At 38.3% G+C, this 26,492-nt stretch overlaps 1 protein-coding gene across 1 annotated transcript in view; it reads left to right on the top strand.

Annotated features, from left to right (window-relative positions):
• ADAMTS12 (ADAM metallopeptidase with thrombospondin type 1 motif 12) overlaps window positions 1-26,492 on the top strand; it is a 216,923-nt gene that overhangs the window by 64,882 nt on the left and 125,549 nt on the right. The window contains exon 3 of the mRNA XM_060761364.2: window positions 25,810-25,981. Within this exon, the coding sequence (XP_060617347.2) occupies window positions 25,810-25,981 (172 nt within the window). The remainder of the gene's footprint in view (window positions 1-25,809; window positions 25,982-26,492) is intronic.

Here is a 26,492-nt window from a genome sequence, read left to right on the forward strand (position 1 = left end):
TTAAGTAACTGAGCAAGAAAAAGTAGGTTGTTAAAAATTGTGGGAGTTGAAGTCCAAAACACCTGGAAGGTCAAAGTTTGCCCATGCTTGGATTATAGTATTATATTGCATACATACAAAGTCTTTTTGGTAAATATTTATGTATTTATTTACGGTATTTCTAAGCCACCTTTCTCATCCCAAAGGTGACTCAAGGCAGCTTACAACTGGCAACAACAGAGGAGTTGTGTGTTCCCTGAGTGCTACTCCCGTTAGCAACCTGGCTGCTGCCCATTGGGCCATTTGAAGCTTCCGAACCCCACGCAGAGCACGTTGCAGTAGTCTATAAGGGATGTCTAAATCTTGCCTTTTCGTGACTGAATTAGCTTCACTTCCCCTGCACTGAAGCAAAATTAATGTCCTCGATAGGTTTAACTAAAGTTTTCCCTTTGGGACAACATGTTCTTGGTTTATTTATTTATTATGTCAGGAGCGAACCAAAAGAGTTGTATTGCATTAAAAACAAACAAACAAACAAAACACAAAGTTTGCAGGCTTGGTATTCTATTAAATGTCCTTTGATCAGTAGCTGGCCAACTGTTTCAAATATGCTACCAGAATATGTGAGTTATGAGGAGAAATATTGAAAGCTTAATGGGGCAAATTTAAAAGACTAGAATGGACTGCATAAGTTGAGCAGTTCCAAAAGCATGAAGTAATTTAAATCCCACCTTTCTTTGAGCATAGGTCTCTAAAGTGGTTTACAATAAATTAAAGCAAAATAGCTTTTAAAATGTATTACTACAAAGGTTTTTGTAGTTAAAAACCATTCCATTAAAAACATGATATTAAAGCAGTTAAATACACATTGAAACTATAATAAAAATGTAAAAGAACAGCAGGACGTATTAAGAACTTCTGCCACCGCAAACTGAGAGCCAAAGACCTGTTTAAAAGTCTTCCCTGGAAGTGGACAGAGTTCAACCAAATTCTCATTGGAGGGAATCCTGTTTAGCAACTCTTTTTCATCTCTCAGTCAATTACTCTTGTGCAGTATTAGCAACCACCAATGGGTTGCTCATCTAACCTTGCTAGAAGGGGACGAGCCTTGTTGCCTATACTCCATCCAAGACTCAGTCTGAAAGACAGGTTTAAAAAGAAGGAACTGCGGGAATCTTGAAGTTGCCTGCCATCAGCTGGCATTTGAATTGAGCTGGGAAAAGTTTACTTTCTTGGACTGTAGTTTGCAGAATTACCCAGTTAGCTTTTCCTGCTTAATTCTGAACATGGGCAGCATATTGAGAGGCATGCAAATCAGGTGGCGACATTCTTCCTGAAGATGCATTATAACTTCAATTATAATAGTTGTTTCTAAATGTGCAACAATAGTTACGAATTAGCATATGTGGATTTTATGCAAACCATGTCCCTCTTTTCCCTTCCGAGTTTGGTGATGCGTAAGCAGCTACCCTGTGTCAATGGAGCAAGCTACTGGTACTGACCCTTGGCTTTTGCACAAATCAAAATGAGATTGCTGTTAGCAGAGACTGCTGTCACTCAGAATAATATAATTTGTTTTGAAAAAATAGTGTCCAAATAATGTCTAAATAAATACACAGACACGAATATGTTCTCTGGCTACATTAATCTCCTTGACACTCTACACTCTATTACACATTTCGTTCAACTGGTAACTGTTTTATCTATAGGTGAAAATCCACGTTCAGGTCATAGTGTAAATGCGTTGCAGATGGAACTGTGTAGCTCTATGAAGATACTAGATAACATTTCAATCTCCTTCTGCATAGTCACCATTTAACCGCTCCAGCATACACAGAGAAAGCAATTCAACAGCTAGTTGATGGTGAAAGGGACCAGAAAAATTGTCTGGCTATGTCCCTGAAACCAGATTCAGATTAATATCGGCATCTGTCAAGGCCCACCAGGGTGGTTTATATATTTCACTGGATGAGGTAATCACAGGGAAATGAATTACTGGGATGATTTTGGAGATACCAGATAATATTGGCCATTTGCCTCCTGATTACATTGCATTGAAACCAGGTTTCAAATCCCTGCTTAATCATGCATGGCATTGAGTGACACTGGCAAATATATTTTCTCAGCATTAGAAGAAAGCTAGGTCATCCCTCCTCTAAATAAACCTTGCCAAGAAAACTCAATGATAGGGTTGACATAGGTTGGAGGTGACTTGAAGGCACATAACAACAACATATTTTTCTTTTCCTTCCTGGAGCATGTAATGAACCGTCATTCCCTGACCTGCTGCTCTGCATCAAGACTGGGAATTACAAAGCCCTATGGAAGCAGTTGGATTACAATTCCCATGATTACATGGCCATTCCATAGGCCCACTCTAGAGGACCACTCCTGTGCTACAGATATGGCAGACAATAACTCCTGAGTTTTATTATCCCACCAAGTACCACCAAGTCACGATGGTCTATCCCAGGCATGGGCAAACTTCAGCCCTCCAGGTGTTTCGGACTTCAGCTCCCACAATTCCTAACAATTCCTAGGAATTGTGGGAGTTGAAGTCCAAAACACCTGGAGGGCTGAAGTTTGCCCATGCCTGGTCTATCCTCTTGTGCTGATTCTATTGCTAGTCTTTTCCCAGTATGTCATAGACATTGCAAAACAAACAAATGTGCACACTTTTTATGCCTTTTTAGTTGGCTTATTGAAAGTAATATGACAATATGGAATTTGGGATTTGTGTTCTGGTCAGCACAACTACCTCTGTGTCATTGGTTTTTTTAAATATAAAAATATTTTTTATAAAATAAAAGTAGATTTCATATTTAGAAATAGAGCATAAGTTTTATCAGCAGAAAATATAACAGCAAAGAGGTAAAGGGTTTTTCAGCCCCTTTTTAAGGCTGAAAAAGCCCCCCTCAGCTTATACTCAAGTCAAAGTTATTTATCATTTTACTCTTGTTGTTGTTGTTGTTGTTGTTATTATTATACGCTATTTATTTTTATTATTAAATTTATTATTTTACTCTATTATTATAGTTATTATTAAATTTGTTATTTTACTCTATTGTTGTTATTATTACATTTCCATTTTTTACTTTATTATAGTTTTTATTACATTTATTATTTTACTCTATTATTATTGGAAGGATATGTAAGCACATTTACATTGAAGAAGGTTAGACTAATGGTTTAATCAGAGTTGGACAATCTTATCTTAAATTACAGTTTTATGTAAATATTCAAAAACATAACCTATTGATGCCTCAATTAATGCAATTTTATTGGTATCTATTTTTATTTTGAAATTTACCAGTAGCTGCTGCATTTCCCACCCTTGGCTTATACTTGAGTCAATACATTTTCCCAGTTTTTTTGTGGTAAAATTAGGTGCCTTGGCTTATATTTGGGTTGGCTTATACTTGAGTATATATGATATATATGTTTTTACCAAAAGTTTACAAAAAAAAACTAAAATTGTACATTTTTGTTTTAAAAGATACACACATAAAGGTATTAAAGAGAAATAGAATTTGAAAGTTTCAATACCTTGACAAAAGTTTCTGTGCTGAAGATCTGTTTATCTTCCTTTGGGTATTTGTTGAACTGAAAGGTGAAGTTTTTGATGATTAAATCAAGGATAGAGATAAGACAGACCTGCGCATAGCAATCCCCAGGACTGTCTTCATCATAGGCTACATTGTCTGTCTGGGGCTACTTTGAATTTCAGATCACAGCATCTGGAAGACCATATAATTTCTGGCTTCACTTCAAAGAAATAAGCAAATAACCTCCCACTCTCTAAGGCTAAGGCCTGTGCTCTTCATCAACTGAAGAGCATGCTTCAGAATATTCCATTAGCATGAATGAATGAAATGTATTGAAGTTTTTAGCAGCGTGCAGAAATGAAATATAGATCCATGTATACAAGGCTTTTGCGATGCTCTGTGGATACTGTCTTGTTATCAGCAGTTCAGCTGTCAATCTCAGTAGGAAACGAGCCCACAGAGATGTATCTGTTTAGGAAGCAGGGGGCATTTAAGATTATAGCAAAAGGATAATTTCATTTAGAGTATTTGGAGCAGCTGCAACCGCTCTCATACATCAGCAGCGATGTTGATGTGCTCAGGAGGATTTTGTCTGCTGATCTCTCAAAAAGTTCAGAAAGGCCAACACCAAATAGCTGTCTTTCTGCATTCCAGATGAAATCATTTTGCACAGGGACAGAAAATCATTTCCTGAATTTATGTGGCAGGTTTTCTCAAAGGATATGCCTTCACCTTGCAAGGATATGTAGGTGGAATAATGACAGTGACACACTTGCCCTAGTCAGACAAAATGTGTCTAAATGGCCAGGCAGTTCTTCAAACCTTCATATGTTTAGTGCCAAGGTTTAAAGATGGGTTTTAATATATTGATCAAAATATGCAGAATTATTTAGAATCCTCAGCAAGCACAGCTCCTTGGTGTGCAGACATCTGGAAAGTCTTCTCATTAGAAAACCTTATTCAGCCCTCTATGCGGAACATAAGAAGGACCCTGAGTATGTAGGTATTGAGGGAAAGACTTATATGTATGCCATTTAGGTATTTACCCTATATAGAAATGTATAAGTCTAGAAATTTTAGGCAAAAAAATCAAAGACAAAACCTTTGTTGGCTTATACAAGTTCAATGTGAGAACTGTACCCTAATGCTAATGCTTACCATATATACTTGAGTATAAGCCAACCTGAATATAAGCTGAGACACCTCATTTTATCACAAAAAAACCTGGGAAAACATTGACTCAAGTATAAGCCAAGGGTGGGAAATGCAGCAGCTACTGGTAAATTTCAAAATAAAAATAGATATCAATACAATTACATTAATTGAGGCATCAGTAAGTTAAATGTTTTTGAATATTTACATTAAACTGTAATTTAAGACTGTCCAATTCTGATTAAACCATTATTCTAACCTTCTTCAATGTACTATGTATACTCGAATATAAGCCTAGTTTTTCAGTCCTTTTTTTAGGCTGAAAAAGTCTTCCCCCAGTTTATACTCGAGTCAATGTTATTTATTATTTTACTTTGTTGTTATTATCATTATTATTACATATATTATTTTATTATTGTTGTTATTGTTACATTTATTATTTTACTTTATTATTATTATTATTTTACTCTATTATTATTGGAGGACATGTAAGCATATTTACATTGAAGAAGGTTAGAATAATGGTTTACTCAGAGTTGGAGAGTCTTATCTTGAATTACAGTTTTATGTAAATATTCAAAAACATTTAACCTACTAATGCCTAAATTAATATAATTTTATTGGTATCTATTTTTATTTTGAAATTTACTAGTAGTTGCTGCATTTCCCACCCTCGGCTTATACTCGAGTCAATCCATTTTCCCAGTTTTTTGTGGTAAAATTAGGTGCCTCAGCTTATATTCGAGTCGGCTTATACTCGAGTATATATGATAAATGTGCTTGTGTATCCTTCCAATAATAATAGTCAAATAAGAAATGTAATAATAATAATACTAATAATAATAATAGAGTAAAATAATGGAAATGTAATAATAACAGTAATAATAGAGTAAAATAATAAAATAAAATAAAATAAAAATGTAATAATAAATGGAGTCAAATAATAAATGTAATAATAATAAATAAAGTAAAATAAAAACAACTTTTGAGTCTGGTAATAAATGTAATAATAATAATAATACATTGAGCCTTAAAAAGGGCTGAAAATTTCAGCTTATACTCAAGTATATACGATATGTTAAAAAAGGACCATCACCTTTTCTGAATAAAGTGGCAAAAGGGGAAAGCTTAACCTATTTTCAGAGGACCTAAAAGAAGCACTCTCTCTAGTCTCTTCACTGTTGGACTGTTTCTGGTCTTTTTGAATGCCAGGATGGAGAAATGGTAGAGACAGCAGGGTGAGTGGAAGGGTGGCTGGTCCCTTCCCATCTCTGCGGAATGACCCTTGACAACAATAAAACTCAAATGGCTGTTTGGCCATCTGTCAGGGGTGCTTTGACTGTTATTTTCCTGCATGGCAAGGATTTGGACCTTGTGGTCTCTTCCAACTTTATGATTCTATGATTATCTACAGGTCAGATAAAAATCCACAATTTTAGACTTCAACCCTGCCTCCAACTTACACATAAAGTTGTCTTAAACATGAGTGTATATGGTACTGACTACCTGAAAGACTACATCTCCCTATATAAGTCACCACTAGATTTGTAGGGGCTGGCTTTATCTTGGTCCCTCCATTTTTGGTGGTATGTTTGGTGAGGACACAGGAGATGGCCTTCTCCATGGCTACATCCAAGTTGTAGATTGTCGGTTACCTTCCAACAGGTGAAGATCTTTTTGCCTTTGAGATGTGAATTGTGTTAAGCAGAAGTGTGTGCAAAATGGTGCGCTGTATTCTATTCTAGTCTTTTAATTTTTGTATTAGTAGTTGATGTCTTAAATCAATTTTAATCATTCTAATCATGGTTTTAATAACATTGACATTTAATTCTTTTTAACCTTTGTAGAGTAGGAGTTTTTGTAATGAAAACTTGTTTGATATTTCTGTAAGCTGCACTCAAATGTGGCTGGGGAAGTTCTCCAGATGCTCGTATCAAAGTAAGATTTAATTGCCAACCCAATTGGCTTCTGTACTTAGACTGAAGCATGTGGCATCATTTTGTCCTTTATCTTCCTTATGTCAGAATGGGGCTGTGTGTTCCTTCCAATGTACAGAAGCCAACTGGATTGCCATTTAAATCTTACTTTAATACTAGCGGCTAGTAGCTTCCCCAACCACATGTCATTGCAGCAGGAAAGTTTAGTGGGTGAGAATAAGTGACGTGGCACACTTAACTGTGCTTTCCAAGAGAAGAAAATTGACTAAGGGCTCAGGAGAATGGGGGAGGCTGCTGATTCCTACATCTGTCATTGCATCTGAATGTGACCATGATGATAAACCATGGTTCAGCACAATGGGAATCAGTCAGAGTAAGCCTTGATCTCACAAACGTCAATCTTCTCCATCATTCTCTAGGTCATCTGCTGTTTCCTTTAGATCAGTGGTTCTCAACCTGTGGGTCCCCAGGTGTTTGGGCCTATGACTTCCAGAAATCCCAGCCAGTTTACCAGCTGTTAAGATTTCTGGGAGTTGAAGGCCAAAACATCTGGGGACCCACAGGTTGGGAACCACTGCTTTAGATGTAGTATTATGTGATTGCTCTTACCTATGCCTTATGGAAACAAATCAACTTCACAAACTACAGTTTGAAACTATGTTTAAGATTAAAGATATTTTGTCTCTGATTTGGACACAACAATAAGGTGTACATAATTTAAAGCCAAAGCTGGAACAGAGCCTGAGGGAGTTACCCATAAGCCTCTTTGTGGTAATGCTATGGTACTGTTCCATCACAGTGTCCTCCAGATGGTTTGGTCTATAATTTCTCTCATTCTGATCATTGCTCATGTCGGTGGAGACTAATGGGAAATGTAGTTTAAACCAGGCCTGCACAACTGTGTCTCTCCATCTGTTTGGCCCTCCAACTCCAATAGTTCCTGGCCATTGGACAAACTGACTACACCTTCTGGGAGTTGGAGGCCAAAACATCTGGAGAGTCACAGGTGGCGCAGGCCTGGTCTAAACCATGCAAGATTGGCAGCTTGAGGAAGGTGTGCTAAAGCATGGTTTAGGATTTTATAGGGCTGTCGCTGAATGGCTGAACAGTGAACACTGATCTTCTCAATTCAGCTCAATTCAGCTCTTACTACCTCCCCCCCCACCCCACATGGCACAATGAGTTAAATCCTTGTGCTGGCAGGACTGCTGACTGGCAGGTCAGCAGTTTGAACCCAGGGAGAGTGAGTTGAGCTCCCTCTGTCAGCTCCAGCTCCCCATGCAGGGACATGAGAGAAGCCTCTCACAAGGATGGTAAAACATCAAACATCTGGGCATCCCCTGGGCATCGTCCTTGCAGACGGCCAATTCTCTCACACCAGAAGCGACTTGCAGTTTCTCAAGTCACTCCTGACACACACACACACACATGCACAAATCTCTTGCTAGCATATTTTAGCCCTCAACTGGAAAAAAGGAATGTACTAATTGCTCTATAGTACAGTCTAACGGCTTAAGGCTACCCACGGTTATTTCTAATTGACAAATAGCAAAATAAGGCTGAAAAGGTGTCTTGCCTAAATCTCGGAGATTAGTCTCCTAGATTCACATCCAATTCTTCATGCAGAAGATTTCTGCTATAGATAGAGCATACAAGAAAAAAAATGTTCTGCATACTTGGATATTCTCAAGGGAGATCTAATAGGATGATAAAATGCCATAACTAAGTGGAACTCTATAATCCACTAGGGATAATTTTCTGTTGGCAAAAGCATATAGGTCCTGACCATATTTTTTAAAAAAATTCCAACTATGTGCTGAGCCTGTAGAATGATGCAAAACAGAATGTTGCAGAGATTTTTTTTTTAGGCAAAAGTAATGAAGCACTTAGCAAAATTTGAATTATGAACATCATGGTTTCTAGTCACACCGTTTTCAGTAAGCTTGAAATATAGAGCTGTCAAATGAGTAACTATAACACTCTTGCTAGCTTGAGTGGAATTATGAGCAGTATCAGTTCTGCAGTTATGTTGATGCAACATACACACCATCTGCGTTTCCTGTGAATTGTACATTTTCCTCTGGGGTTTCATTTCCGGGGGAAAATAAATGGAACAATAAAGTAAGCCAATTAAATGAACGGATGTTTCCACTTGTTATGGGTAGATCTCCTGAAATAGGAGCATGCCATATAAATTATGAAAAATGTGAATTTTCTACTACACATCTGAAATATACACACATGTACCATATTTACTTGAATTGAATGCACACCATTAAAACTTGTGCACCAGTTGCGCCCATACTTTGGGAAGTCTGACTTGGCCACAGTAGTCCATGCTCTGGTTATACCCATATAGACTACTGCAACATGCTCTACATGGGATTGCCTTTGAAGACTGTCCAGAAGCTTCAAATGATCCAACAGACAGCAGCCATATTACTAACAGGAATGGCACTCAGGGAGCATACAACTCCTCTCTTGCACCAGCTCCACTGGCTGCCAGTTTGCTACTGGACACAATTCAAACTTCTGGCTTTAGCCTATAATGCCCTAAATGGTTCTGGCCCAACTTACCTGTCCGAATGCATCTCCCCTTATGAACCATCTAGAACAGTGGTTCTCAACCTGGGGTCCCCAGATGTTTTTGGCCTTCAACTCCCAGAGATCCTAACAGCTGGTAAACTGGCTGGGATTTCTGGGAATTGTAGGCCAAAAACATCTGGGGACCCCAGGTTGAGAACCACTGATCTAGAACTTTAAGATCGTCTGGGGAGGCCCTGCTCTCGATCCCACCTTCATCACAAATACATTTGGCGGGGACGAGAGACAGGGTCTTCTCAGTGGTGGCTTCAGGTCTATGGAACACCCTTCCTAGGGACATCTCCCTTTTAACATTCCGGGGGGAAAAATTAAGACTGTTTGAGCAAGTGTTTGAAAATGCAGTGTAAGAGATATAGCAATATGGAACGACTGGATGATGAGATTGGACAACGTTTTTAACTAGGAGATGCTAATGACTTATGTTTTTATTGATCTTCTTATTGTTTTATATTATATGTGAATGTTTTTAAATATGTTTATTGTGTTGTTGGGCATTGAACTGTTGCCTCTGTAAACCACCTTGGGTTACCTGCGGGCTGAGAAGAGCAGTATACAAATACAGTAAATTAATTAATTAATTAATTAATAATTTTTTGGCTAGATTACCTTGCCAAAATTGGAGCATGCTTTAGATTCACATCATACAGTGATCCTCGTGCTGCTAAACTAAAGCAAAACAGGAAGGTGCTTCAGGAGCTGCACCTGGGGGTCCATCATTTCATTGCCTTGGCTTAATATGCTATGCAATCCTGGAATTTGTAGTTTAGCGAGTCACCAGCATTCTTTGGCAGAAAAGCCTCAAAACCATATTAAACTACAGCCCCCATGTCTCCATAGCATTGATCCAAGGCAATTAAAGTGGATTCATTCTGCAGCATAGATGCACCTCAAGGTTTTCTTTTCCATTGCTGGAAGCTTTGGTGTTTTAACACAATGGAGGAATTCTAAGTAATGCACACTTTTGGCCAAACATTTTGCTGCTAGGCATTACACCTGATGGCAAATACTTTTTTTGGTTCGGGGTTTTAAAAATGGAGGAGCACTTTAAATTTGATGGCGCATTAGACTTCAGTAAATACAGGTATATAGAATCACCAAAGAATGCCTATTCTTGCAAAGAGTTTTAACCCAACAGCCATTCAGACCAGATGGTTTAAAAAGCTTGTACTCTGAAAGATGAACTTTAATGGAAGGATATTATTGTTGATTTACTTATGAAGCCAGGGACAGCTGCAAAAGAAGAAATAATTTCCTCCCTCCTTCCTGGACAATTTCAGAGTGTATTGTGATGTTCTGCCTTCCCTTCTCAACTCCTGCACCTCCCATTTTTGAACAGGATTAGGGTAAAACAAGAAGGCAAATTCCTCATCAGGAGCCTTTCAGAAATAGACAAAGGAGCTATTTAACTGTTTATCTTATATGCAAACTACCTACATTTTTAAAATATGAGATGCTACCTTGCAAAAATAAAAGTTTATACAGCAAGGCAATTTCTAACTTCAGCTTCTTTTGTGGAAAGGTACTTCATAACATGATCTTTTATTACTATGCAAACACTCTTAAGAAGCTGGAAATATAAATGAAAAAGATTCAGTGTAAACAGAGTTGCTGTGTAACTTGAGATGTGAAACTGCAAAGCTGAAATTTTCAATTGCATGTCTGCACCAGCTGTTTTTCCTGGGAGATATCCCAGAATATATTAGGAATAGTTGATATATTCCAATCGCATGCATCATCTTTGGTGGTGTCTCTGAGTAGGGTCCTGGATCTTGTTCCAGAAAATGTCTCATAAGGAATTGGGGGCCAATCCATCCACATTTAGTACATGTAAGATTCATTCATTTCAGTGGAAGATATTATAGAACAAGCAGTTACCCATTGTCTCAAAATAATAAAAATAACTTAACAGTTCTTAAAATGGGCTAGATATTGGCAGTGGCATTGGAATGGCACAGGGCTAGCCAGTTCAAGTAAAAAGGGGGTTGTCCAACAAACATGAAAAATGCATTGCTCATTTAGCAGAATGTGAAGTTGCAAATGAAGGTAGAGGTATGAAAGAAAGAAGTGAGAAGAGGTCCATGCTGAACTTCCAGTCAAAGGACAACTACTGTGTGTAGTCCCAAATACAGTTACCCAAAATTAAGTACCACTGGTCCTTACTCTCATATTGTGACATGTGTGTGGGCAGAGCTAGAGCTCTAAAAACATGCAAATAACATTTCTTGTGTGAAGAGGAAAACACTGTGGTCCTTTCGCTTTCTCCTTTGGTGGAAAGTGGCAAAATTGCTCCATTTGCTGTCTTTTCCCCTCTTAGCCTGTTTAGAACCAGATGACTGATCAAACCACATAGGAAGACAGTAAAGTTTGCAAGGGGTAACAAAATAGAAGTGTTAGATGCTGGGCTACAATTGTGCAATAAGAGAATATCATCAGTTATAGATCTAGGAATGAGCTGTTTCATCCACACCATTATTTAATGTGGAGGAGCTTATTTTTGCATCTGCCAACAATGGACACTGATAAGAATGGATGACTCCTTTCCAGAACTACAAGAAAGAGTTAAACAGCAGGAAAGAAAAGTAAAAACATGTCTGGAGAGTGCGGGAAAGAGAAACAGCAGCAGGACAGCTTGGCAAAATAGTTTAAAGCCAAGAAATAAGTCTATTAACATTTAGACTGCCTCTTGTGTCGCATGGCCAAAAAGTGATTCCATCTCACACTTTCTGCTCTTGCAGGTAATAATTACTTCTGACAGTTTGTACTTATATTTGTGAGTGTGAAACCTGGATTCAATTCTGATTTTCCATCCCACCTGACACCAAAGCTATAGCCAAATGCAATCTCTCTTAATCTAAATTTAAGTATTTGTTTTGCCATATTTACTTTTTCAGCTATGCACCTGAAAAGGTGATGCATGCGGATCTTTTGTACCTGTCTCTACCAAATAGGCACGAATTAGGCCATAGCTCTTTTCCATTGTCTCTTAAGACAATTTTAGCTAGTTGATGTGGACTTAAATCAGTCCTTCATTTGCTTTTCACCATTCTCCTTGAAGATGCTGACCAACAGGTGAGTTCTATCATCCTCACCTCTCTCAGTGGTGTCCCTGGGTAGTAAATCTTATTATTTTTACTTTTAGATACTTATAAAACATTTAAAGTACAGTATTATACAGAAATATCTATAATTAACACAATCCCTACTGTAACAATCACAACCCAAGAGGAGAAGGGAATGGATGGGAAGGAGGAAGCAAACAGAATCTCCTTTTCAGCTGATTCTAGATCTAGCCTAGAACCTGGTAGCCAGACTACTGGCATCTATTGCAGTGATGTCACTTCTTCACTCGTTGCCGATTGGTCATAAAATGTAACTTACGATGGCTTACAAAGCCCTACAGGACTTGGGACTAATCAGTTTGAAAAACCACATTCACGGGGATGAAGCTGTCCAGAATTTAAGATTATTTGAAGAGAACAGATTTCTTTGCTCTATCACTACAAATGGTAGATTTAGAGAAATGCAAGGGAGGGCCTTAACAACAGCTGCTACACTCAGAAACTTTTTGCCAAGTGAGGTCAGACTATTGCCATCTCCCTTGTCTTCCAGGATGCTGACAAATAATTTTTATTCCAGAAAGGTTTTAGCATATTTGTTGAATTCATTTTTAACTGATTGTCCCTGTTCATTTCTCATTTTATTACAAGTTTTTAATTGATTTGATGTTATCTTTTAATTATTTTGTATTTTATCTCAGTTTCAATTAAAACATTGGTACTCTATCTGTAAAGTATTTTATTAGAAACCTTGAGCAGGATGTTTTGTGTAAAGGTGGGGTGTATGTTTAACACATGCACAAAAAACAGATATTTTTGCTAACTGATGAATGGAGCCACATTAGTCCGACCTATTGCCTCAAAGTTACTTCCCCATGATCTGCTACTCAATGGCAAAAGCCAAAATTTTCAATCCCAGATATTAAAAAAAAACAGGCCAAGTGAGATTTGGAGTGAATGTACAACAAAAAGTGATCACATCCGTTGTTTGGTCCTAACTGAGTTGAATATATATGCATTTATGGGCAAATTTTTCAGAGTTAAAAACCCTGTGCTCTACACCTGGAGGAACAACCTGTCAATGTTGATGTCTTCCATGTTGGATTTTCAAAAATCTCAAGTTTGGGCAAATCACACTTTCACAGCCTCGAAAGAACACAACGGAAATCAAGAACAGGAATCTTGCCAAGAAAACGTCATGATGCCTAGAATTGCTGTATGTCAGAAATTACTTAAAAGCATTCAACAACAATGCTATGTCATATTATGAGGAGACTAGACCTATTAAAAAGACAATGATGCTCAGTAGGATAGAAAGAAGTAGGTAAAAAGGTCAGAATGAGGTCTCATAGGGTTGTCTTAACTTAAACTTGACTTGACAGCAAATAACAATGCTGCTTCTCTGCCATCTTTTTTCATTCTGCTGTACAAAGGCTTGGCTCTTCTGGTACATAAAGGAAAATCCAAGGGGTGGCCTGGCTATATCCCAGTCCACGTGGCCAGCAACCCTCTTGGAAGATATTAGAAATAATAGTCCAAAAAAAGGAACTTCCCAAGTTCCTTGGGAAATTCCATGTGAATAAAACCTCTTTAAACAGAGAAAGTTAACATTCCCTCTCAAATAGCGATATATATGATTGTGGAAGCAAGAACATTCTGTACATAGCAACTCAAAAATGTTAGTTCTTGTGGGTTTTTTCGGGCTATATGGCCATGTTCTAGAGGCATGCCTCTAAAACATGGCCATATAGCCCGAAAAAACCCACAAGAACTGAGTGATTCCAGCCATGAAAGCCTTCAACAATACATCAAAAATGTTATATTATTATGTCTGTGCACAATAGATAATTGAGTAAAAAAAACAATCTTTGTTGCTTTTTACGCATGTCTTGTATTTAGATAAGTGCTCCTTTAATAGCCTTTTAATATGTGTTTTATTTTTTTTATTTCAAGCATTTATATCCCGTCCTTCTCACCTCCGAAGAGGGACTCAGGGCGGCTTACAACTGGCAGCCACTAGATGCCAATACAATACATTGAAAACCACAGCTACAATTAAACAACAATTAAAACAATTATAAACAATTCAATTTAAAAACAGTTCACTGGTTCAAAATCATAGTCCAGGTCAATCCATTGCAGTCACTTAAAACATTCTCTTCCCAGCTGCTCCATCTCTTGTTCAAATGCTTGATCCCATAGCCAGGTTTTGAGGGTTTTTTTTTACAAAAGTTCAGGAGGGAGGGGGCAGATGTAACTTCATTGGGGAGGAAGTTCCACAGTCGAGGAACCACCATGGAGAAGGCCCTGTCTCTCATCCCCACCAGTCGCACCTGTAAAGGTGGTACGTTTGAGAGCAGGGCCTCCCCAGATGATCTTAACATCCTTGGTGGTTCATAGGGGGAGATATGTTTGGACAGGTAAACTGGGCAAGAATCATTTAGAGCAGTGGTTCTCAACCTGGGGTCCCCAGATGTTTTTAGCCTTCAGCTCCCAGAAATCCTAACAGCTGATAAACTGGCTGGGATTTCTGGGAGTTGTAGACCAAAAACATCTGGGGACCCCAGGTTGAGAACCACTGATTTAGAGCTTTATAGGCTAAAGCCAGCACTTTAAATTGTGTTCGGTAGCAGTTAGACAGCCAGTGGAGCTGCTGTAACAGGTAGGCTGTACACTCCCTGTACTCTGCTCAGGTGAGCAACCTGTTCATTGGACTAACTGGAGCTTCTGAGCAGTCTTCAAAGGTAACCCCACGTATTCGGGATGTAACAAGAGCGTGGAACACCGTGGCCAAGTCAGACTTTTAAAAAGTCTCTTCAGTTAAATTACTTTCAGAACAGGAAAAAATAGGACCACTTGCACCAAATTCAGACTAGTGTTCTTCACATCGCATTGTGTGACTGAGTCTTTTAGAGACCTCATCAGACTCAGGGAAAGGAGTGTCTTCTTCCCACTTCTCTCCACTGGCGGGACGCAATCCCACGGAGCCCATCGCATGCTGCTGGACAACTTCCCGCATGACTCAGTGGGACTCCATTATGGCTGTAAAGAGAAACAGAACCTAGATTATTTATCTGACTCCTCATTGAAGAAGGTGAAGAGGTAGTGGGGAAAGCCAAGGAAATGACATGGGGAGAAAGAAGACTGACCCTGATGGGAGGGAACAGAGCCTGACTTTCCTCCATTTTCCCACACTTTCCTACATTTCCTGCGCTTTACCCCTACATGTTCCCTACTCGTCTGATGAGGTCCTAAGTAATACTGGGTTTTTAGAATCCAAGTAGCTATTCTATTTATTTTCCTATACTTTGGCATTTTGTGGATTTGGAAGGTTTTATTATAGTGTGAGGATTAATCTCTTGTTGCAACAGTATCTGCTTCTTTGAACTTCTAGCTACTACTTCTATTTCATTAGGAAAAAATTCTTAGGTCTAGGTGTGAGGTCAAGCAAACAGAAGGCAAATGAACAGAAAGCATACTCCTGATCTCCTGAACACCCATTGAACTCAAAAGGTTTGAGGAGGTCTTTGTTACTGTGTTCGACTGGTTATAAAGATTGTGTATACTGGGTACAACTATATGAGTATTCCAAAGAGCTAACAGGCCCCTCTCCCTTCTTGCTTTCTGAAATGGAAATGTTAGTGAACTGAAGACTGTAGTTTATTTAACCACAAGATGCTGGTCCAGATGTTAGCATCCAAGGTTGGCAATATGGCAGCAAAGTAAACACACTTCTAATCAATCACAGAAATGTTCTCAGCAATAGCAAATAATATAAGTACATTAATATTTGCATTAGCCAGTTGTTAAACAGCCATAATGGAAAATTACTAGGCAAGTACCAAGTGAACATTATTCGTATTTACCTTTCCCATTACATTTTAGGTTGCTATTCTTATTAATAGAAAGTCTCAGCCACTCACCAGCAGTATCCAAATGCTTTGAAATGCTTAATCTGATTTTCCTTAAGATTACTAAAAAAGTGATAACTCTGAAGCTTTCCCTGGCTAAAGATACTTTTTCATTCGGCATCTTACCTTCCAGCTGTTGTAATTTTGCAGCTACAATCCTGATTAATCTTCTGTCATCCTCCTTATCCAACTCCTTGTAAAACATGCCAGTATATCTCTCACTTTCTTTTTTTACTCAGGCAAAAGTCTCTCCTACTTTATATCTTCATCCTTATGGGTAACTTTTGTTGTCTTGACCACACACTGATGTTGCTTTACCATATATGTCCTGGCTATGGGGCGTTAATCTTCTAAACATCTATTAGAGGATATTTTTCTAAACCTCTGCAGCTGCTCCCACCAAAAACAGACCCCTCTGTCTTTTAATATTTCACCCTTTTGTTCTTCCTTAGCTGTAATCATGATAGTAAGCACTAGTTTCAGGCTTATGTCAGTGGGTCCATAACATTGCAAGGGAGAGCACAGTACAGCTGTTTCTTTCTAACACCTGGGAAATCAAGCATGGTACATTTTAAAAGTGATTTTCATCAGGGGAAAAGAAAGAAGGATAAAACAGATCATTTCAAAAGGTTATGTAAGCATAGCAGTGCAATGGTATCTACAAGGAAACAGAATTGAATGGCACAGAAAATTTAAAACATAAAATGAAACAATGATTATGGATAGACAGATGGATAGATGCCGAGTATGCAGGTATATTCTGGGAGTATGGAATAGGATTAATAGTTTATTGACAAAATTGGACACATTTATTGTGAAAGATTGGAACCTGTTTGTGTCATTCCGATACCAAAGATTGGTATCAGAAGTATTCAGTGTTTTGGATTTTTGAATATGTGCATAGGGATGGGACCCACATTTGAACACTAAATTCATTTATGTTTCACCTACACCTAAATGTCATTTTACACACAATATTGTTAAGGGTAGTGGTGGTTCAGCAGGTTAAACCACTAAGCTGCAGAACTTGCTGACTAGAAAGTCAGCGGTTCAAATCCAAGGGCAGGGTGAGCTACCGCTGTTAGCCCCAGCTTCTGCCAACCTAGCAGTTCAAAAACATGCAAATGTGAGTAGATCAATAGATACCACTTTGGTGGGAAGGTAATGGCACTCCATACAGTCATGCTACCTACATGACCTTGGAGGTGTCTACAAACAACACTGGCTCTTCAACTTAGAAATGGAGATGAGTACCACTCCCCAGAGTCAGACTCGACTCTGTTAGTCATTCATGCATGAGATCTGGAACTATTAGAAAGTAAAGGTGTCAGAATCTCAACCAAACGTATGTAGACAATTTTGGATTTTGGAATTCCTGATAAAAGATGCTCCATCTCTAGAGTGCAAGTGTTGTCTTTCAAGCCAGATTTGTGCTATATTTTTAGCCAACATAATGTCCTTATGTTCCATATTCATCATTTCTAAAAGTCAATTGAAAGAGCATCAATATGCTTCCAGTGTTTGGCCACTTTGAATACAGCTGCTACCAGAAGGAAGATAATCAGCTCTTACTAATCAGGGTGTTTGTTGGATTCAATTAAAAAGTCCAGAACACGATGACCTCTGGAATAAGGGTAAAAGTCTTGTGTAGGATGGTTGCTGTTTCAGCTTCAACCTGATTGTAAAGTGTGTTTTCTGTAGGGCAGGTCCAGCACATAGAGAAATAAAATCTGTTTTTATTTATTGCAGAGCCTGGAATTGAATGCTTTACCTAAAGTAGATGAAGTTTGTGTGGTCATCATTTATGGTGCTTTTCTTTGCACAGTTGTATTGGATTTTGTTGGGTTTAGGCACCATATGGAAGGCCAGTTGTCATCTGATAACTTGTATATCAGGTCATCATCACTAATTATCCACAAGCCTAATGAAGAAGGGGTGTTGATTGTTTATGCATAACTGGTACCATTTGTTTGTTCCTTCTCACTAGGTTAACACTACCCTTTTTAAAAATACTGGGAATTCTGGTGGCTTTTGTTAGAATTGCAGTATTTACAATTAAATGTAGTATCTGATAAATGTGCAACCATGACCCTGAGCTAATCTGTAGTGTGTTTTTAGACATTGTCCTGAAAGAGGATTGCCCTTATAATAAAAGTCTGTAAACTGGAAGAAATTCTTTGAATGGCAGAACATTGCATGAGCTGACAGTTGTATAAGCAGAGATATTGGTGGAGTTAACTGCCTTTTCCATCACTTTCAGACTTAAACTGGTTCCTGGAAGAAAGGATTGTGTGTATCTTTGAAAGAGTTTTGATGGTTATTGGTAGAAATAGGATATATCTCTCCTGATTCCTCTACTACCAATGGCTTTCTGGTTTCATTATGTACTCAAGAGAGTAGACAACGCAATGGAAAGCTGTCATGATACTGTACTTCTGTAATCTGGGTGTAATTTATTTTCTGTAATTTATTTTCTCTGTGTAACACATGGTCTACAAACCAGAGAAATAAATAAGATTTGATTATCTGCGGATTTGAGTAATAGGTTCAACCTGCCCTGGAGTAAATGAATCATGTTCCTACATCGTTTTTGGGTAATTATGATGAATTGATGGAAGCTTATAAAAGTATTTGTTTCTTAAGATTTTTCTACTTGGAATTTTCTTTTATACTTCTTGGTTGTTACATTTTTTGTGTTCTCCAGTTCCTGATTTTTAACTAGAGATGAAATGTATGAAATAGTCATAACTTTCCAAAGTACAGTTCAAAGGTCCTAGGAATGGGAAGGCCCATAATACATTCTGCCTGAAAGTATCAAGGCAATGCTTGGGTATTCAGAGAAGTAAAATTTGCATCCACTCACTGCAAACTATCAGGTTTCAGGGTGGTACAGTAGCTAATGAATACATTAAGAGAATTGTTTGTGGCTTCAGTAGACACTTCATCGCAGTAGGAACATGTCTGCACAAACTGTACAGACAACCTTCGTGAGGTTAGGATGAGAAAAATGATCTCTCTGTGTTAAGTAAATTACTAGGCAGCTGCACATTCTGTGTTTGCACGTGTGTGTTGTGTGTGCTCCTGTATTATTCAAGGAAGAACTAATTATTATCTCAAGGGAGCATGTGTTTCCAAAGCCATACATGGTGAGCTAGTGCGAACAATTGTCTGTGAGTGAAAGAAGAGGTGCTTCGTCCTTCTAATGCCTTGATCAGTGATGAAAAATTAAGCTGGGATATATTGAGGCAAATTTCCCAGTGGTTTTAGCACATTTGTTTAAATATTATATTCAGATACATTGGGAAATTTTCAGGTAAATTTCCCAGTGGGTTTAGCACATTTGTTTAAACACATTCAAACACATTCAAGGTTTATTGGAATTATACTAATCAAATACTTGCAATAATGTAAAAAGGAAGGCATACAATGTAACCTTACCCATGGCAGATATGTTCCTGAACGTAAAAGCAAAACAGAAAAAATTGGGTTATAGGGAATGCTATTGGAATAAATGACTTCTGCCAAAAATTATCATATGTCTCTCTGAAGGATACCTAAGCCAAGCTGCAGCAGTTTTCTTTGGCCCAGCCCGGGTTGGGGTGAGCACGCGCTGTTAACCCCAGATCACCTGCCCACCTCAAAGGTTGAAAACAGAAATGTGACTAGATAAAATAGGTACCGCTTTTAGCGGTAAGGACATAGATCGGAGGAAAGCTTCATGACAGCTCCGTGACAGCACCCCACCCCCACCCCCACCCCGTGACTTGGAGCACAACCTCCAAGATGCCAGAAATAAGATGGGAAAAACTGCCTTTACCTCTGTTGTGTTTTCTGTCCTTGTTAATTGTATAATCACCATTGAATGTTTGCCGCATGAGTGTTCTGTAAGCCGCGCTGAGTCCCCTTCAGGTGAGAAGGGTGGGGTATAAATACTACAAATAAATAAATAAATCTACAGAAAGTGGCAATACTTTATCCTTTCCTCTCCTCTCCAGCTGAGTTAATTGTGAGCTGCTTTTGCATTTTGAATTCAGTTTGTAGCAACTGAAGTAACTAGAGGGTAAAAGGGGGAAATTGGAATGAGGAGAGACAAAGTCCCTCAGGATGTCTGAGGATGAATTAGGACTATCTCCATCCATCCAATAATGAGAAGACTTTCATGGGCAAAATCCCAAAGACCTGTACTTCTGGAACATCTTGACTCTGGTAGGCATACACAAGCAATATACTATAAATTGAAATTTATTATAAGAGGATAATTATAATGTTTGTTACTAAATTTGGTGGGGAGGTATATTCTGCTCTTTCTCCCCGAGGGGACTCGGGCGGATTATAGAACACATATACGGCAAACATTCAACGCCGTTATACAATTAACAAGGACAGACAATACAGAAACAGATGTAAAGGCTTTCCCCATCTTTCCCATTTCTGGCACCTGGAGGCTGTGTTCAACTCTGACCACAGGGGGTTTGTGTGTGCTGTCGCTCCATCTTCCATGCCAAGGAGCTTTGTCATCAAATCGCCACATGTCCTTATGGGCGCCTTTTATTGCTTCCCCACTTAAAGCGGTATCTATTTATCTCTCACATTTATTTTCCAATCTGCTAGGTGGTCAGGGAGCTGGGGCTGACAGCGGGTGTTCATCCCGACCCGGGCTTGAACTGCCAACCTTTCAATTGGGAGGATTTTCTGAAGTTTAGCGGTTAACCTGCTGTGCTAAGCTCAGCACCATCAAGGCAACATCAAAATAAGCATTTAGAGGAAAAAAATTATTATGATACCCAGGGAGGGCAATGCTTTCGCAAATATAGCCTCATATTCGGTTGCTACTACTGCTGTTGTGTGATTATTTTCTAAGATAAGTCTATTGTGAGGTTTTTTTTTGCAATATTTATTGCCTTTCCTTTCTCAGAAACCGAGAGCATAATTTGCCCACATTTACCCAGTGGGTTTCTATGGCTGAACAGGGATTTGAACTCTAGCCTCCAGTCCAAGATAATATGGGGTAATACGTTTTGAAAATATTTCCACCAAGTGAAGCATGATGAATGACCATAACATAAAACAAGATATTACTAAGCTTATGGCCTTGGACTATAACTCTCAACTCGAATGGAAAAGGCTGTTCTAGTATTTATTTTCTCACTAAGAAAGTTAGCTGCTTACTTCTGTGATGTCTTTCAAATAGTAACTGAAAGCACTTTTTCCTTTTTACCTATTCTTACTTCAAAGACCAATTAATTCAGCTGAAGTATTAGGCAGAAATCCTGTCTTTTTGTCCTTGTTTTGATTTTATTCTTCTACGCCGTGCCTTTGTGCTTCTTTCACCAATTTTGTAATTTATTGTAAAATGCTCAGAAAGAGATTTGTTGAAGAGCAGGACAGAAATTGAATAAATAAACAGAAGAAAGTAAAATAAAAATGCACCAGTTTCAGACCATTGGAATTGCAGCATATTTAACAGATACACTATGCAACAAAACCAGCTGGAGCTTTGCTACTCGAATAGACTTCCAAACTTGATATATTTTGAAGTTAGATCGTGCAGCTCTTATGAATCAGTTACGCTTTTATGTGAAGAGATCCATAGCTGCAGGATCATTCTATCTATCTATCTATCTATCTATCCATCTATCTCACCCACGGGTTTTTACAATTTTTACCCATCGCATCCTTCATTGTTTTATACTTCGTTTCATTATGTTATTGTCATCATTTTATTGCATTGCTATGTTATTGTTAAGCATTTTTATTTAATGTTATTGTCTGATTTGTATGCATTTTATTTTGCCTTTTTGTAATTACTTGGGTTTGGCCTCATGTTAGTCTTCTCGAGTCCCTTCAGGGAGATTGTGGTAGGTTATAAATGAAGTTTTATTATTATTTATTATTATTTATTGCTCATGGCATCCAGCTGTCTTCCAGATGTGTAAAATCATGTTGTTTGCCTAGAGCAGGCATGGGCAAACTTCGTCCCTCCAAGTATTTTGGACTTCAACTCCCACAATCCCTAACAGGGATTATGGGAGTTGAAGTCCAAAATACCTAGAAAGATGAAGTTTGTCCATGACTGGCCTAGAGGCACAAGGACCATATGGAGAGAGTGGTATATTTGTCAGCATTTAGAATGGTGGAAATGAGGAAAAAATTTATTATTCCCCAACTAGCGGCCATCAGCCAAGTTGGCAGGAGATTCTGAGAGTTGCAGTCTAAAAATAAATGGCAATTCCAAAATTGCAATTTAATTTTAGTGGGTTGTTGTAGGTTTTTTCGGGCTATATGGCCATGGTCTAGAGGCATTCTCTCCTGACGTTTCACCTACATCTATGACAAGCATCCTCAGAGGTAGTGAGGACTCACTACCTCACCTCACTACCTCTGAGGATGCTTGCCATAGATGGAGGTGAAATGTCAGGAGAAAATACCTCTAGACCATGGCCATATAGCCCGAAAAAAACCAACAACAACCCAGTGATTCCGGCCATGAAAGTCTTCGACAATACAATTTAATTTTAGTCTCTGGAGTTTATGATCAGATTTTGAAATGAGATGATAGATGATAGTATCTATAGTATGTACCTCTGCACTCATGAGGCAGGTTTCCACAGTTTAACTCATCCACATTTGGAAGAATATGACCTATGATTCAGCCAGAAATTACCAGAGATTTCTGGCATTTCTCAGAGAGGATGCCTCTTTAGGAATTTTCTAGTTCTTCTATGGTAACATCCAGTGAAGTTATACATTTCAATAGAGTTCCTGATTTCACGATAAATTCAGATTATGAATTTCAGTAGGGTTTCTTGTTTCCATGGTGAATTCAGGAACATGTTCCCCTGCCGGTACAAAAGCCATACTGTATTACTTCACTCTACAGTATTTAGTATAATCAACTATAGATTTTAGCCTAAAGAAAAATAAATGATAAACAGTGAAACAACAAAACTCCAAAAAGTTGTTAATGTCTTATAAGATATATTACAATTATAATATATAAATATACATGATGTAAGCAAAATATAAAAAGTATTAAAAGTACAAAATACAATTATAATATACATAATACAGAAGTGAAATGTGCAGATACAATGTTGGCACATACAATTACTGAGTCCATTACTCTCAGGTAATTCTGGGTTGGGTTGTTTTCACTGCAGATCAAGATAAATTAACCATAATTGATTTAATTGAACTGGACAGTAAGTAGATAATTTTACACCACTCGTTAAAATTAGCTACAGGCACGAAGCATTTTACCAAGTAATTTTCCCCGGGGCGTCATATAATTTACAATCTAACACATAATGTACTGTGTGTTCAGTCACAAAAAGAGAGTCACCCTTCTCTTGAAATATTCTTCTGTCCGCCTTCCATAAAGCACAAGGTTGTAAATTCCTTGAGGGAAGAAATCTGGTTAATCTCAATCAAATATTTAGTTTCCCAGGAGCATGTTTATAAAGAGAAAAACTAGAAGAGAATCTCAATATCTTGATTGTTTCATCGGATATCCTGGTATTATATTTCTGCAACTTGGACTGATTTGTGAATTATGAATATAAAATCCAGATTCTCTGCTTTGAACTGGATTATATGGTAATGTAGACACACATAATCCATTTTAAAGCAAATAATGTTGATTATCTGCTTTGATAATCTGGATTATATGGCAGTGTCAATCCAGCCTCAGTTTCAGAAGAAGTCAAAAGCAAATCACCTCTGAATAAGCCTTGCCAAAACAAAATGCTATGATAAGTTTGCTCTAGAGCATTAGTTCTCAGCCTTCCTAATGCTGTGACCCCCTTAATACAGTTTGTCATGTCGTGGTGACACCCAATCATAAAATTATTTTTGTTGCTACTTCAGAACTGTAATTTTGCTACTCTTATGAATCATAATGTAAATATCCAATATGTAGGATGTGTTTACATTCACTGGACCAAATCTGGCACAAATACACCCAAATTTGCATACTGGTGGGGTTGAGGGGGGGTGATTTTATCATTTGAGAATTGTAGTTGCTGGGATTTATAGTTCACCTACAATCAAAGAGCATTCTGAACTCCACCAACTACGGAATTGAACCAGACTTCGCACAAAGAACTCCAATGACCAAGAGAAAATACTGGAAGAGTTTGGTGGGCATTGACCTTGAGTTTTGGAGTTGTAGTTCACCTATATCCAGTGAGCACTGTGGACTCAAACAGTGATAGATATGGACCAAACCCCCCTCGCGACCCCCTAGGGGTTCCAATCTCCAGGTTGAGAAACGCTGTTTTAGAGTTATCATACATTGGAAACAATCTGAAATAATAGGATCATTATTAGTCCTGATCCAAATAGAGTCATTGAATGAATTTGATTTATTCGCCATTCAGCAATTGGCTTCTGGTTGTATGCTAGACAATTTTCATGCTGTTCTACTGGATCATAAAGAGGTGTGATTTGCTGAATGCCTGTTTTGTTTCTGCAGCTGGCTCTATGTCAGGCTGCTTTTGCCATGTTGGAAATTTGGGAGAATAGTGCTCATTTAGGTGAGGTTCTTCCCCACGTCTTCCCTTTGAAATGAAACTCCAGCTGTAGGGCTCACAACAGGAGTAACAAAATTGGCTGGCAATTTCTAAGCTGTGCCATGTAATTTTTATAAGTTTAGTGTACTAAGTTCTTAGTGCAAATTTAATTGCCGTTTTGCATATTCATATCTTTATAGGAGGTGGAAAGGAAGGTCAATACGATGTGTAAACAGGCTAATGGGAAAGTAATTTCCCAACTGTTTTTATGTGTAACTATCCAACATAATATTGAAATGCAACTGCCTGATAGAAAGTGATCCAGGGCTGGAATCAGTGGAGAAGACTGTCATGTCAGTGGTAATTTCAGCTAAGTTTCTCATCCTCAGAGTCATGCCGATCTTAGTAAATCTCAATTGAGCGTATTTACAGGACATAACAGGCATGGGTGAACTTTGGCCCTCCAGGTGTTTTGGACTCCAACTCCCACCATTCCTAACAGCCTCAGGCCCTTTGCTTTTCCTCCTCGGTCACTTAAGCGGCTGAGGAGGAAAAGGTCTGCCAGCCTCCATCCTCTTTATTTGTTTATTTTATTTCCACTCCTTTTGCGCCATCTGCCACTCCTTTTCCCTGTTGCTGACCAACCCCGACCCCTTTGATAGACCACATCAGCTCTAGATTATTAAATATGGTTTTTTTGTAGGCGAGCTGATGGCGACTACTGGATGGCATATGTTCTGTATCAGAAACTAGAGCTGATGTGGTCTATTCAATTCAGTTTTCTGAATCAGCACACCAAATAACCAAACCAAATCTAAAATTGACCAAAAACTGATTTGTGACCCTTTTGGTACTAATGTTAAAGTGGTCCCTGGTCAAAAAAAAAAAGGTTGGGAACCACTGCTCTGCAGTCTACAGCATTAAATTGGTGTCTTCACCTCCCAAATTTCCAAAGTGCTTTGCTAACTTCGCATCTGATGAACATAATAGCGGAGTTGAGGAGAGAGATTTTATGCAACTAGAATTATTATAAGGTGTCCAACGTTTAGTATAATTCAAATATACTTCCACTGTTTCCCTTTATATATTTTTTTTCTTTCAATCCTTCTTCTCAGACTGGATATTTCCATCTGGCTGATGGAGACTACTTCATTGAACCAGTAAAGAACTATCGGTCAGAAGACGGGGCTCATCCACATATAATCTACCGAGCAAACACCGTTCAAAAGGCTGTGCGGAAACGACGGGACACCTGGGCAGAGAAGAAACACGCTTGTGGAGTGAATGGTATATCTTTAAATACTTTTGGAAATATGTGTGTTCAATCCACTTGTCCTGGGAAAACTTTCTCCCGCTGCTGTTTCGTATTACATTAGGTGCATCCTTCTTTAAAACCATATGTAAGTAGACAATATGTTCCCTTGAATACTTTTGGGAACTGTACTTGTCAAGAATGTTGAAGAATTTTTGTTATGATTCTTGGCCAATGAATCTATGTACATTTTTGTTGTCAACACAAATGTGTTGACACATTTGTGAATTTGGCCTCATTATTTCTATGATAATGGACCAAAACCAGGTGCCTGGGACAGTGATAAAGTGACCCTATCATGGGAACCCTATCTATGTACATTTTTGTTGTCAACACATATAGAAGTGGAAAAAAAGTTGCTCTTGTAGAAAGTCAAAAAGTGCAGTCAGGTTTTTCTATAGATGACACTCTTCTTGATGTAGGGTTGGCCAAAAACATTCTGTTGCTGAGTTGGACAGGAAATCACCATATCTTATTTCGTATACA

The sequence above is a fragment of the Anolis sagrei genome, chromosome 2 (assembly GCF_037176765.1).
Source record: "Anolis sagrei isolate rAnoSag1 chromosome 2, rAnoSag1.mat, whole genome shotgun sequence".
In the NCBI taxonomy this organism is placed as follows: domain Eukaryota; kingdom Metazoa; phylum Chordata; class Lepidosauria; order Squamata; family Dactyloidae; genus Anolis; species Anolis sagrei.